Source organism: Engraulis encrasicolus, chromosome 24, assembly GCF_034702125.1.
Source record: "Engraulis encrasicolus isolate BLACKSEA-1 chromosome 24, IST_EnEncr_1.0, whole genome shotgun sequence".
NCBI classification, from domain to species: domain Eukaryota; kingdom Metazoa; phylum Chordata; class Actinopteri; order Clupeiformes; family Engraulidae; genus Engraulis; species Engraulis encrasicolus.
In genome coordinates, this window is record NC_085880.1 from 23,563,423 (window position 1) to 23,576,026 (window position 12,604).

At 42.3% G+C, this 12,604-nt stretch overlaps 1 protein-coding gene across 1 annotated transcript in view; it reads left to right on the forward strand.

Annotated features, from left to right (window-relative positions):
• Nucleotides 1–12,292, forward strand: part of col17a1b (collagen, type XVII, alpha 1b) — a 30,783-nt gene extending 18,491 nt beyond the window's left edge. The window contains exons 36-51 of the mRNA XM_063192292.1: nucleotides 98–184; nucleotides 576–626; nucleotides 1,402–1,491; nucleotides 2,059–2,106; nucleotides 2,816–2,950; nucleotides 3,176–3,328; nucleotides 3,885–3,995; nucleotides 4,332–4,460; nucleotides 4,788–4,880; nucleotides 5,402–5,551; nucleotides 6,079–6,219; nucleotides 6,480–6,704; nucleotides 7,221–7,376; nucleotides 8,843–8,923; nucleotides 10,297–10,350; nucleotides 10,741–12,292. Coding sequence (XP_063048362.1) covers nucleotides 98–184; nucleotides 576–626; nucleotides 1,402–1,491; nucleotides 2,059–2,106; nucleotides 2,816–2,950; nucleotides 3,176–3,328; nucleotides 3,885–3,995; nucleotides 4,332–4,460; nucleotides 4,788–4,880; nucleotides 5,402–5,551; nucleotides 6,079–6,219; nucleotides 6,480–6,704; nucleotides 7,221–7,376; nucleotides 8,843–8,923; nucleotides 10,297–10,350; nucleotides 10,741–10,784 — 1,748 coding nt within the window. The 3' untranslated portion in view covers nucleotides 10,785–12,292. The remainder of the gene's footprint in view (nucleotides 1–97; nucleotides 185–575; nucleotides 627–1,401; nucleotides 1,492–2,058; nucleotides 2,107–2,815; nucleotides 2,951–3,175; nucleotides 3,329–3,884; nucleotides 3,996–4,331; nucleotides 4,461–4,787; nucleotides 4,881–5,401; nucleotides 5,552–6,078; nucleotides 6,220–6,479; nucleotides 6,705–7,220; nucleotides 7,377–8,842; nucleotides 8,924–10,296; nucleotides 10,351–10,740) is intronic.
• Nucleotides 12,293–12,604: the final 312 nt, after the last annotated feature.

Here is a 12,604-nt window from a genome sequence, read left to right on the forward strand (position 1 = left end):
TTTGCACTGCATACTTACTCTCACGGTTGGCATACATGTACATGGGATGATTGTGTTGCTTATTTTAATCATCTTTTTTTATTATTATCTTATTCAGGAACATTCTTTGCTGGGCCACCCGGTCCACCAGGCCCTGCAGGTCCCAAGGGAGCCGCCGGAACACAAGGACCAAGGGGATACCAAGGTAACACTTCTTAATCCTTCAACTTGACCCTGAGCTACATTTTTACCAAAATGGAGCTTGGCCTTGAGCTCCAATTTTGCCTAATGCTTTAGCATCTATGTCTGAAGAAAATTCTCATTAATTTAGGTCACGGTATTCAAAAGGGTTTAATTACGTATCTTACTGTGAACCTAAGCAACTTGTCTTTGTTTTGTCTTGTCTTGTCTTGTCTTGTCTTATCTTATCTTATCTTATCTTATCTTATCTTGTCTTGTCTTGTCTTGTCTTGTCTTGTCTTGTCTTGTCTTGTCTTATCTTATCTTATCTTATCTTGTCTTGTCTTGTCTTGTCTTGTCTTGTCTGATCTTGTCTTGTCTGATCTTGTCTGATCTTATCTTGTCTTATCTTGCAGGAGAGCCTGGGCAGCCTGGGTTACCAGGAAGACCTGGAGATTCATCCAGATGTAAGCAAGGCTCACTACGGGGGGCTGGTGCTGGCCAGCATTAGGTTGCTGTTTACATGCTGTTTATATGGACACTACATTGATGTTGTGACCAGCATTTTGCACACATAAATTCTTGAAACTATAAGCTACATGTATATTGACAATGTTATAAATATGGGGAAACAATGGGTAATTTCACCAGAGATGGAAAGAGAAACATTTTACATTCCTTTAATCCCACTCAAGTAAAAGTATCCATCTAAAGATATACTCAAGTGAAAGTAAAAAAATACTTGAAATGTACTTTTAGTCAGATGTAATTTTGTCTCTATCAATCTAATTCTAGTGCTCAGACTTGGTTACTGCAGCAGGGGTCGCCGGCGACCCTATTCACTTGCTGAAAATGCATAACATACAACATGCAATACATCATAACAACATTGCTATGACATTACAGAGAGCCATAGTGCTGCACTAAGGGGTTAAGTACTTGGGTCATCATTGTAATTAGTTACTTTCCACCCCTGTATTTCACCGTTTTGTATCTGCATTTTGATGGGCTCAAAGCACAATTAAGCTATCAAGGCAATCTTGTCTGTGTGTGTCAGCTTGACAACTTTATTCTTACACCAACCATTGTAACTGCTAATGCTAGCGGAAATACCATTATGTAAAAAATCTAATCTTAAGGGATACCAGATAGTAATTTTCAGTCAAGCAAAAAACTTAACAGTTTAATCAGTTTGTATAGATCTTGTGGCAAATAATAATGATCGTTTAACTCTTCTCTCAGCCTCAGCCTCATCTTCAGACTTTGGAACGGCACGTGGACCACCCGGGCCTCCTGGACCCCCAGGTCAACCAGGACGAGACGGACGCAAAGGTCAGAAATACAGTAAAGGCTACATGAAGAAATAGTGAGCCGGGCCAGTGAAACTATAAAGTGAAAAGTGAAAGTGAAAGCCCATTGGGAAACTCCAACTCCCATTGTCATTGTGACACAGCACTCCACAGCACACAAGTGAACACTGCACACTGCACACAACGAAATTGCATTTATGCCTCACCCGTGCAAGGGGGCAGCCCTCAGTGGCGCCCCATGGGGAGCAGTGCGGTGGGACGGTACCATGCTCAGGGTACCTCAGTCATGGAGGAGGATGGGGGAGAGCACTGGTTGATTACTCCCCCCACCAACCTGGCGGGTCATAATTTGGCCCTTTGGACCTTGATGAACGTAATGAGGACGAGATCAAAGTGAAAGTTGCACTTTGATGAAGGACTGAGCATCCGAAGCGTTGCACCATTAAACATTTGGGAGCATAGACCAGAACCTTTATTATTTCTTTTCAGTTGTCTTCTGTTTAGTCCAGCACCTGTGTTACTGACGTCTGCTCATCCTCTTCTATTTTGGATGATCTGCATGTGAAAGATGATTTTCTTGATTTCTCAGGTGACCAAGGATCTCCTGGCGCTCCTGGCTCTCCAGGGTACTCTAGAGGTGAGCCTGATGTGAAGGAAATGTGAAATGTGCAGGAAATGTGAAATGTGCAACATTTATAGAGTTGAATCTGCATGCAAAAAAATGCATTTTGATTGTCAGTTTAATTCATTCATGCTGTGCATTGGGGATGGGTATTGCCAAGAACTGTCAGTAGGTTAGTGGTGCGCACATCCAAGACGCAGGTGCATGACAAAAGGCTAGAATACTGTAGAAACAAAGATGAATGTCCGCACACTGCTCCCGTGTTGCTTTTTAATTTTTTTCATGTATTTCTATTGCCAAGAACCTCACAATGCAATGGATAATGATACAGTGTTTCAATATGATATTGCATTAATGCCAACAATCTCAACATAAAACTTGTATCACGATACAGGGGTCACGATACGATACATGCATCCTAAAACAGGCCTGCAATGATAAATTGTGGTACCAATATTTTGAACACACCACTATTGTGCACTATCCCGCTGCACGCATTTACTGTATATGTATTTATCAACCTATGGTGTCTTGTGTGACTGCATCAGCTAGCTAGTCTTAATGTTTTTTGTTCTTTGCCATTCAATGTCATTTTGATTGGCTTGTATTGCCCCATGTGTGTCATTTTGCCCTCCCGTCATATTCTGGTGCATCTCATAGCTTAACCATTGAGCTTTTTTAGTTTGAGTGCATTTTAATGTATTGCATATTGCCCTCGTGTCAGATTCATCTTCATCTCGTGGTCCTCCTGGTCCCCCTGGCCCCCCCGGAACTCCCGGAACCCCCGGCACACCTGGCCAATCAGGTGGCTCCTACTCTGCCTCTCAGTTCCAGCGCTACATTACTGACTACTTCCAAAGTAAGGCAACTCTCTGTACTTATGGTCTTCTTTTCTCTCTACAGGCCATGATTAATAAATGCAATGCATTCATGCATACATATATACAGTATTCGTGATTGTGTGTTTGTGTATGGATGGATGAACATGTGTGCATCTTGCATAACGTATTCCACTTTTCACACCTCTGTTCAAAAGTGTAGCAGATAAGCAACCTCCTGCTGTGTTCTCTGCATTGCCCTGTAGGTGACAATTCCAGGCAGTACCTGAGTAGTATGCGGGGTCCTCCTGGTCCGGTCGGGCCTGCTGGTCCTCCCGGCTCTCCTGGTGCCCCTGGCTCTGGAGGAAGCTCTCTGTCAGTGGACGACATGGCAACTCGTGTCATTGCTTACATCCAGCGTAAGTACAACAGTAGGGCCTACTAATACAGACCTTACAATGCCTCAGATAATTCAAACAGTGTCTTAGTAGTTCAAACTTAGCACTTTGAAAACATCATTGGCGTATTTTACAGTACTCCAAGTGTGTTTTGCCTTTCTACTGTAGATAAGCTTTCATGGGCTGAGCTGAAATTACGTGTGTGTAAGGCGGCCTACATGCATGGCCCAGCTATACTACTGGTAGTTCTTCCTGGAGGATTGACTCAAAATTCTTAGGATATCCCAAACATTTTCACCCAATTGATGAAGGCATTTAGACCAAATTCTAAAGTGTATGTAAACTTTTGACTTTGAGGAAAATACTAAAAACGTTGTGTAAAACTCTTTCACTCTTTCGTTCTTTTATTGTGACCCATGGAAATAATTTTTATAATCCTAAATTACCTTAAACTGAACAGGTTTGGTCTTTGATTGTGATGTGATCTGTGTGTGTCTTTACATATATTACATACAGTGTATGTATTCTGGTTTCAACTGTACCGTATATATGTACCGGTATGTGTGTGTGGTCTCAGGTTCAGGCTTCTCTGGAGCCAGAGGTCCTCCTGGTCCTCCAGGTGCCCCCGGGACTCCAGGAACATCGTCAGGTTCAATCTCTACAAATGACATCATCGCACTGCTGCAGAGTAAGTACGGTATCATCACTTCATGAAGAGGTGATCGTTAAAAAAGTATTGACTCCTAGACTAGTTCAAAGCCTGTTTATGCTGCCATGTTGTGTGGAGGTGGCTACGAAAGCCTGGCAAACCAGCTACTCATTGGGAATAAACCTCTCTATTGCGCTTCACACGACACATCCAATTGAGAGATTCATTTCATGCATTGAAATTTTGCCAATGTACTTTGGCTGTTGAATTGCTTGTTTCATTGATGAATGGATGAATTGTATGAATGAATCAATGTATGTATGAATGTATGAATGCTTGAATTGATCGTTTATTACCGTATACTGTGCTGATTAGGGGATGATGTGAGGCGTTACGTTGTGGGTCCCGCTGGTCCTCCTGGAGCTCCGGGTTCACCTGGTGCTGGGGGAGGAGCCTCCTACAACACACAGGAAGTGGCCGATTATGTCATCAGGATTATGAATGGTGAGGTTCTACCCAGTTGCATGTCTTTCTCAAATGGCAACACAGTTGAGACCATCAAGGTTGCCTTCCTGGGCAGAGGTCACAAAATCATGTAGCGTCTTAATAGCATGTTACTCCTCTGGGGGTGCATTTCTCGACAGCTTGGTTGTTAGCAGTTAGCAACTTGAGTAGTTGTCTATGGGAAATTGCATTGCAAACAACAAAGTAGATAACAGTTAGCATCTATGGCTTCAAGAAATGCACCCCTGAATTATATCGATAGGAGTATTGACCACTATGACCATTTTCAAAGAGCTTCATTGTGAACTCCTCTGCGTTCTCTCCCAGAGCGTGGGTTGACCGGCAGACCTGGAGTCCCTGGGCCACCCGGAACACCTGGGTTACCAGGAACCGTCGGGGACATCAACGCCTTGCTGGAGCGTAAGACTGGAGCTCTTGACTCTTTGCCTTAGAAATATGTGAAGTTAAAAGTGTCACTGAGTCCATGAATAAGAGAATCAGAAGTAAATGCATGATGTAAGTGATACACGATATTACATAGTTGTTACATCAGATAGTCCACTGTACCCAATGAGCGTTTTCAGATTCTTTTACTTCTACTTCTATTTTATAGAGCTATGACATGAGCACAGTTAAGGCCAATTTATGTTCCCTGTCATGTCAAAACAGTGGTGTTCAAGAAAGAGACTGTATAATCGGTGCATGGTGCAATATAGTTGGTTATGTTAGGTCTGTAATGTTATTAGTTGCTGATGTATGACATCATCCAGTCGAAAACAATCTGTTCAAGGAGCTCTTGGCTACCTTAACTCTTGGACTAATTGGACTTCTAACTTCTCTGTCCCAAGTAAAGTTATCCCAATAAATCACAATAAGGTTTATCTTCAGGGACTGAGCAAAACACTCCTGTTCTCTCCTTGTGTTTCGTCTGTCCGCTACAGGCTCTGGCTATCGTAGCAGGAGTGGTCCTCCAGGGCCCCCAGGGCCTCCTGGCATCCAGGGGCCACCCGGGCCAGAGGGGCCACCGGGCAGGACAACCGCACAAGGCAGCGCTGGCTACAGACTGGAGGATATCCAGGTCTACCTCAGGGGTGAGTCTTTGTAGCTTAAGTTTAGTTGTGTGGCTTCATTATGGTCCATTCTGCTGGTGGAACAATGTAATAGTTGTTTAAAAGACTTCCAAGACTATCATGGTTCTACACTACTGCAACATTTTTCAGGGCCTTCAGTTATACATTAGGATATAGTAGTTGACTTTCTGGAGACTGGTCATTTATAACAAGGGCCATGTCCTAAGAGATGGTACTTCATACGGTGGGTTTTGTAATGGTGCACTTTTGAATGCCTTTACATTCGTTAATGTAGCTATGCTAAACCATGGTTTTCAGTAAGCTGCACATTTTGATGCTGGTACTGACATTACGTATAAAAACAAGGTCTACAATTTACGTTATCAGAATACCACCAGAATAAGGTATAAATACCAATTTACATGCTAACTGTATATCGCCAAACAAATTCAGGCTTTAGTAGACGACCTTGGTCTTCGTTATTCTGTCAACAATAAACTCATGATGGAGGCTGTGTCTTTACACCTTAACTTGTGTATCTCCCACAGATTCAGGCTTTAGTGGTCGTCCTGGTCCTCCAGGCCCACCCGGGCCCCAGGGTCCCCCAGGAAGTGGCCAGTGGAGCGGAGGATTCGGCAGCCGGGAGTCCAGGCAGTACATCCGCACAGAGATGCAGGACTACCTCAGGAGTATGTGGGATTACAAAGAGACATGCAAACAGAAACATAGAGATACTAAAAAGACTCAGGTTATACGTACCAGCAACAGCGAAAACCCATGCATAAAATAATCTTTCTTTATGTTGCACTGTATATGAATAAGGCCAGGGGTGGAAAAGTAACTAAATACTTTTACTCAATATTGTACTTGAGTAGCTACACATACACATTCCATCTACACAGTCCTTATATTGCAGCATACAGTATAAACTCTGTTGGTCTTTACCTAGGTGATGAAGGCCAGCGATACGTCTCCAGTCGCCAGGGGCCACCTGGTCCGCAGGGGCCCGTCGGCCCTCAGGGGCCTAAAGGGGACCGCGGTGAGCCAGGGCACACGTACTACTACGGTGACAGACGGGGCCAGGGCGGTGGCGGTGGAGTGGTGGCCGAAAATGTAGACTACTCCAATGTGGACTACTCCAATGTGGCGCTGAGAGTCACTGACTACATCAAGAGTAAGTGTATCTTGCAGCTTCACTGACTACATCAAGAGTAAGTGTGTCTTGCAGCTTCACTGACCACATCAAGAGTAAGTGCATCTTGCAGCTTGTGAAAATGTATATTGTTTTTGTTGTTGTGGACTGCTACGCTGGCGACCCGGGTTCGATTCCGGCCCGAGCCATTTCCCGATCCTTCCCCGTCTCCCAACTCCTCTCCTGTCTCTCTCCCGCTACCAAAAAATACCTTAAAGGAAAAAAAAGAAAAAATATTGTAATGCAGTGCCACAATTAAATTGTATCTTCCATTTAGATGTTGCTTACAATTGTGAATATTCATAGACAGATAATGCCCATCTAACTACACTCTTTAAACAAAATAGACTTCAATCGATTACTTTAGCAAACCGCGGTGTACAAATTATGTTGTATATCAAGTGTCATACTGCATATTTGTGTTACTTTGCAATGATTGGAAACCCCTTAATCAACTTTTTTCATCTCTGTCTCACCCATTCTCTCTCCTTCATGTAGACCAAGGCTTGCTCCAGAGTGTCATCGACGATGAGTATCTCCGTGGCAACTCGAGAGGTGTGCAAGGTCCGCCAGGACCCCCAGGGCCTCCTGGAGTCAGTCGAGTCTTTGCTCAGTACGGCAACACCACCGCAGACCTCATGGACTTCTTCAGAAGTACGTATTTGTATTTACAGCAGCTGATGTTGCCTTTGATGAAATGTGCCTGTTGACAAGCCGGTTTCCTTTATTTTGTTCTGTTTAGTATTTTTTCTCTCTAAATTTGACATACAAAGACATTTTTTAACATGACTTCTGTATTCACATGGCCAGAATTACAGTACAATGGACAGCCATGTAAACCTAGCCTGGCAAGCCAGACTAAAATGAAATGAATAGTCTGGCATCGCACCATTGACCAAGCTGAAGGTTTTAGGTGGAACCAATGGCTTGACATTCAAACTGCTTCATTGCACATACTTGTATCATTGATGGGCAAGATGAATTCATTAGTTTATAATCCAGTGCCACATATTCCAAATGACCTGGTTTTACCTGTCCAGTTCAACCAGGTGATTACGTGGCTGAATGAAGGTCATTTGGAATATGTGGCACTGGATTATAACTAAAGAACCCAGGTTGCCCAACACTGCACATAATAGACCAGTGCAGCCCTGTCGTCACTGTGCTAAGATGCCCCCAACAATTAGCTACAGAACACAGATTCAAACAGAAAAATAAGCCACTCTGTTTTCAGGGCCCATCTTCGGATTTTCCCCTATGGTGCAGTGCTAGATCAACCTGACAAAGACCAAAAAAGTAATTTCTGCCTCTAGGGTTTAATTGCTTGGTAACACTTTATTTTAAGGTTCACATGTTAGCCATTACACCTCCCGTGGGAAGTGTAACGCCGGGGAAACGCTGGGGAGAATAGTGCGTATGTAGCCTTCATTCTGGATCAGCTTGAGTGGCTTCCTTCACGGAAGCATTGGCTCTGTTCTTCTCCTTTCCGAATCGGATTGGGGTTGTTGAAGCACAGCAGTGCCGGGGTAAACTCAGCCCAAGTGTAACCCCGTGAAGTCGTGGTCTGGTGTAGCTGTAGCCGTCGGGCGACACCCGATGTGGCATACTTTGGGTGCATGATGTGTAATGGTTCTCCGTTCAGTCACGGTTTAGAGTTTAAGCTGACAGCTGATTCTCTATTATCTCCTTGAACTTGTGTGGGGAATTCAGTTAAAAGGTTTACTGACAAGGCCGTCTCTCCTTCATTTGAGAGTGGCGTAGTCTAAATGTGTGTAACACCATTTGAATCTGTGCAACACCACCCTGTTACACATGCTTTACTGTCTGAATAAGTGACTTATAAGATGTGTTGAGCAAAATCAATCTTTTGTTAGGTGTATATCAACAAATTTCTTGTTCACTATCGATATGGCCTTTATTATTGATATAATCGTAATGAGGACCAAGTACTGTAGGTCCTTAACACATCACATAAGTCATTTATACGGACAGTAATTAGGCATTTATAAATGACTAACATGTGAACCCTATTTTAAAGTGTTATCAATTACTAGGTTAATGTAAACCTTGTTCTGTTATGACAGTGGTAACATTATAAACACTACTGTGGCTGTTTTCAGGACATGGTACCATCCCTGGAGCTCCTGGAAGACCAGGCCACAAGGGAGACAGAGGCTACCCCGGGCCTAAAGGAGAGAGAGGTAGGCATAACTCATCAACTGTTATATTTTACATTATATTATTTTACATTGTATTATATTTTATACTTCAACTGAGCCATTTTTTTTTACTTATTTTTGTTCTTATGGAGTTATTTTACCTAATCTCATCTTCCTTTATTCAAACTCGCAATGGCTGACGCCAGGGACACATGGGGATGTAATGAGCGAAGTGAAGACAGGCGAAATTCAGTTCCATTCCGACAGCTCAGCAGTCTACAGGTTGTAACGGCAAATCAAATCGACTATGTTGTTGATTTGATTGGTCGTCGCAGGCAAAATTCGCTCCTTATTTGCATAACATTAAACCTAGCTGAATAATTTTGCTTCGCATTGCCCCACCTTCGCCCGACTTTGCTTGCCTCACAGGAATGAATGGCAAATTGCTTCACAAATTTGTGTGTGTGTATGTATGTGTCCTTGCCGTGAGAAGAAACAGGATAACTGTAGTCGTTGTGAGCTTACCTTGTCATAGCCAGTGAGAAAGAGAAATTTGGAAAAGTGGAGTAGAGTAGAGTACTATTATCAATCCCGAAGGAAATTAAGGTGTCTCAATTTACACACAAATACAAAACATACACAAAGACCTAATACACATTATTGTTCATTTCAGTAAAAAATATAGCACACACTTGAGTACAGCAATCAGTTTTACAGCAGTTCACATACTCACACACTCTCTCTGTGTCACACACACACACACACACACACACACACACACACACACACACACACACACACACACACACACACACACACACTCACTCACTCACTCACTCACTCACTCACTCACTCACTCACTCACTCACTCACTCACTCTCTCACACTCACACTGACAGACACACAGACACAGACACAGACACAGACACAGACACACACACACACACACACACACACACACACACACACACACACACACACACACACACACACACACACACACACACACACACACACACACACACACACAGATCATGAAGTCCTGGGAGGGTAACATGTTGCACACACACACAATCACACACAAAAAAGTGCTATTGCCTGATAGGGTGAAGTACTTGGCATGGCACATGAACATTAATATATACTCACCGGCCAGGTGGTCTTCTCTACCTGCCAAACTCATTTACCTGCCAAAATTTACCAGCATCTGGCCGGTTGGCTGGTAATTTAGAGCGCTGCTCAACATTGTCAAAGAGATGTCAAAAGGAAAACACAAGTGTGTGTGTGTGTGTGTGTGTGCGTGCGTGCGTGCGTGTCTGTGTGTGTGTGTGTGTGTGTGTGCGTGCGTGCGTGCGTGTCTGTGTGTGTCTGTATGTGGTGACAGTGACTGACAAGTGATACTCTCCTTACCTCAGGTGTTCAAGGTCCCCCAGGTCTTCCAGGAAGCCCAGGAGCTAGAGGAGAGAGAGGTACTGCACAGCACACACTACATATACCAAGGAATCCATACTAATAATTAGGCACTATTCAAATATCTCATATACTATATCTCATATTTTATCCATACTCTAATCCAAGACTATAACTACCGTCAATGATGTCAAACTCCAAGGCCAAGTCTACTTCTACAAAAGGATTAATCTATAATACAAAATACTGAGCATCAGGGAAAATATTTATCAGTCTACAGTACTATTGGTAGCATATTGGGACCCAAACTCTGTACAGTATGCTAACAAAAGCAACATGCAGACAATGTGAAGTAATATTCAGACAGTCAGTGCTTATCTGAGATTCATATTTTCGCATATTCCATTTCATCTGCTTTTATGTCACGAGGTCACTTGTTTTTCCTGCAGGTGAGGTGACGCTCACACGACGAAGGAGACACGCGGGAGTTTAAGATACGATCCTTAATCACTACTGACACACTGACTGGCGAGACATTTCACAGAGCATCACGGAGGTGTGAGCTCAACAGCGTTGAGGTTCCTGCTTTACATAGACTGTGTAGCTATCTAGTGTTGTATAGTAGATCTGTACACTAAGGACTCTTTAGGGGACCAAGCCTAGACTGCAAGTGGGTGTGGGCCTTTTCTACGTGACACCAGACACCTTTGATCAGTGAACACTGCAATGCCATTCAAAATGCTATAGGTTGCATCTGGTGTCAGACATATACAGTATACAGTTATAGACACCACTGTTGTCTTCCTCAAACCGGTAGCCCTATATACCAGCTTCACAACGGAGATAGTCCGATGTCACAGTGGAAATTGCTAATAAGTTGCATTTAAGTGTTTTGCCGAGTAGCTTGATCAAATTATTTTTAACTCCTCAAATTACCTGATGTAGAGAAATTATCGAATTACCTGTAATGTATAATGTGTGAATGTTAGCATAAAAATGTTTCCCAAACAGTTGTTTTTGCCACACTGCTTAGTTAAACATGGCTAATCATATTGACAATAACACGCAACAGTGCCAAAGTGCTTGAGTAACAAAGTAACAGTTTGAGCATGTGGTAAATCCATTTTTATTTTAGGGCAGATTCAGGTAAATTGAGCTGGATAAGCATTGAGTGTTTCATCTCTTTTAATTCTACTGACCTATCACCACAAATTAATTTCAATTCTCGCAATTTCTGTTTGCATATATTTCAGACAAGACGAGTTACTGGGTTTATTTGTATGCTTTGCGGTCATTATAATTAAGCATGTTTTTTCTTTGAAACCACTTTAGGATTTCTTTTCGATGTTGTATTTTTATGAACAAACGTTTGTGCACTTACTGTATGGTTGTATTTAGTGAAAGAAAGAGAGAAAGCAGTCATATTTTTTACCACTGTGTTGTATTTTTTATACCTTTTTGATGTAAAATGCCTTTTTACGTATAAAATTTATTGTAATTGAAGTGAGTTCTTGCACTGCCAAATGGGAAAATTTGTAACTCTTTGCCAACACAAACACTTTTTAAAATATGTTAATATTCATTAAATTACAACTCTCACACGTTCCCACAAAAGACAAAAATAAAGAAATTACATTTCAATTCAGCTGTCATTCAACCATCTACATAGTGTATCGACTGTTGACATATTTTTTTGTAATGTTATTCATTTTAACTTAATAAAGTTTTACCATAAAACCGATGCCATAAAATACTCCTCTGTTCCCCCTCCTACCATTACTACTACTTCAGACCTCAACACACACAGGCGTACAGCCCCACCCAGCAGTATTGGCAGCACCCCTTAATTTTATCAACAAAATCTCCAGAAATAAATGGAAATATACTAACTTATGCCACCAGGATATTTTAATAGGATGTTCCGAGATATTTTTTTTAAACAAATTCTTCATAAAATAAGAAAAAGGGCATGTGCGCAATTACAGCCTTCCATGACCTTATTGCACATAGCTGATGGTATTTCCCCCCACACTTCCTTTGCAATATGTTCAAACTCTTCAACATGTGCAGGAGGATTCTTTCTCCTAATGTTGGCCTTGGGTTTTTGTCTTGCTGGAACGCACGTGATCTTCACCTCAAACCATGTGTTCTTGAACAGAGTTTCTCATTTTGCTGTAAATGATGATTCCTGTGATACGATCAAGGCCTCAAATACCAGATGAAACAAAGCATTAACACAGGATTATGGTTCCGACACAAATGCTTCATTTTTGGTAGGGTGAACTTTTTGGTAAGTGCAAGCATACCATTTGT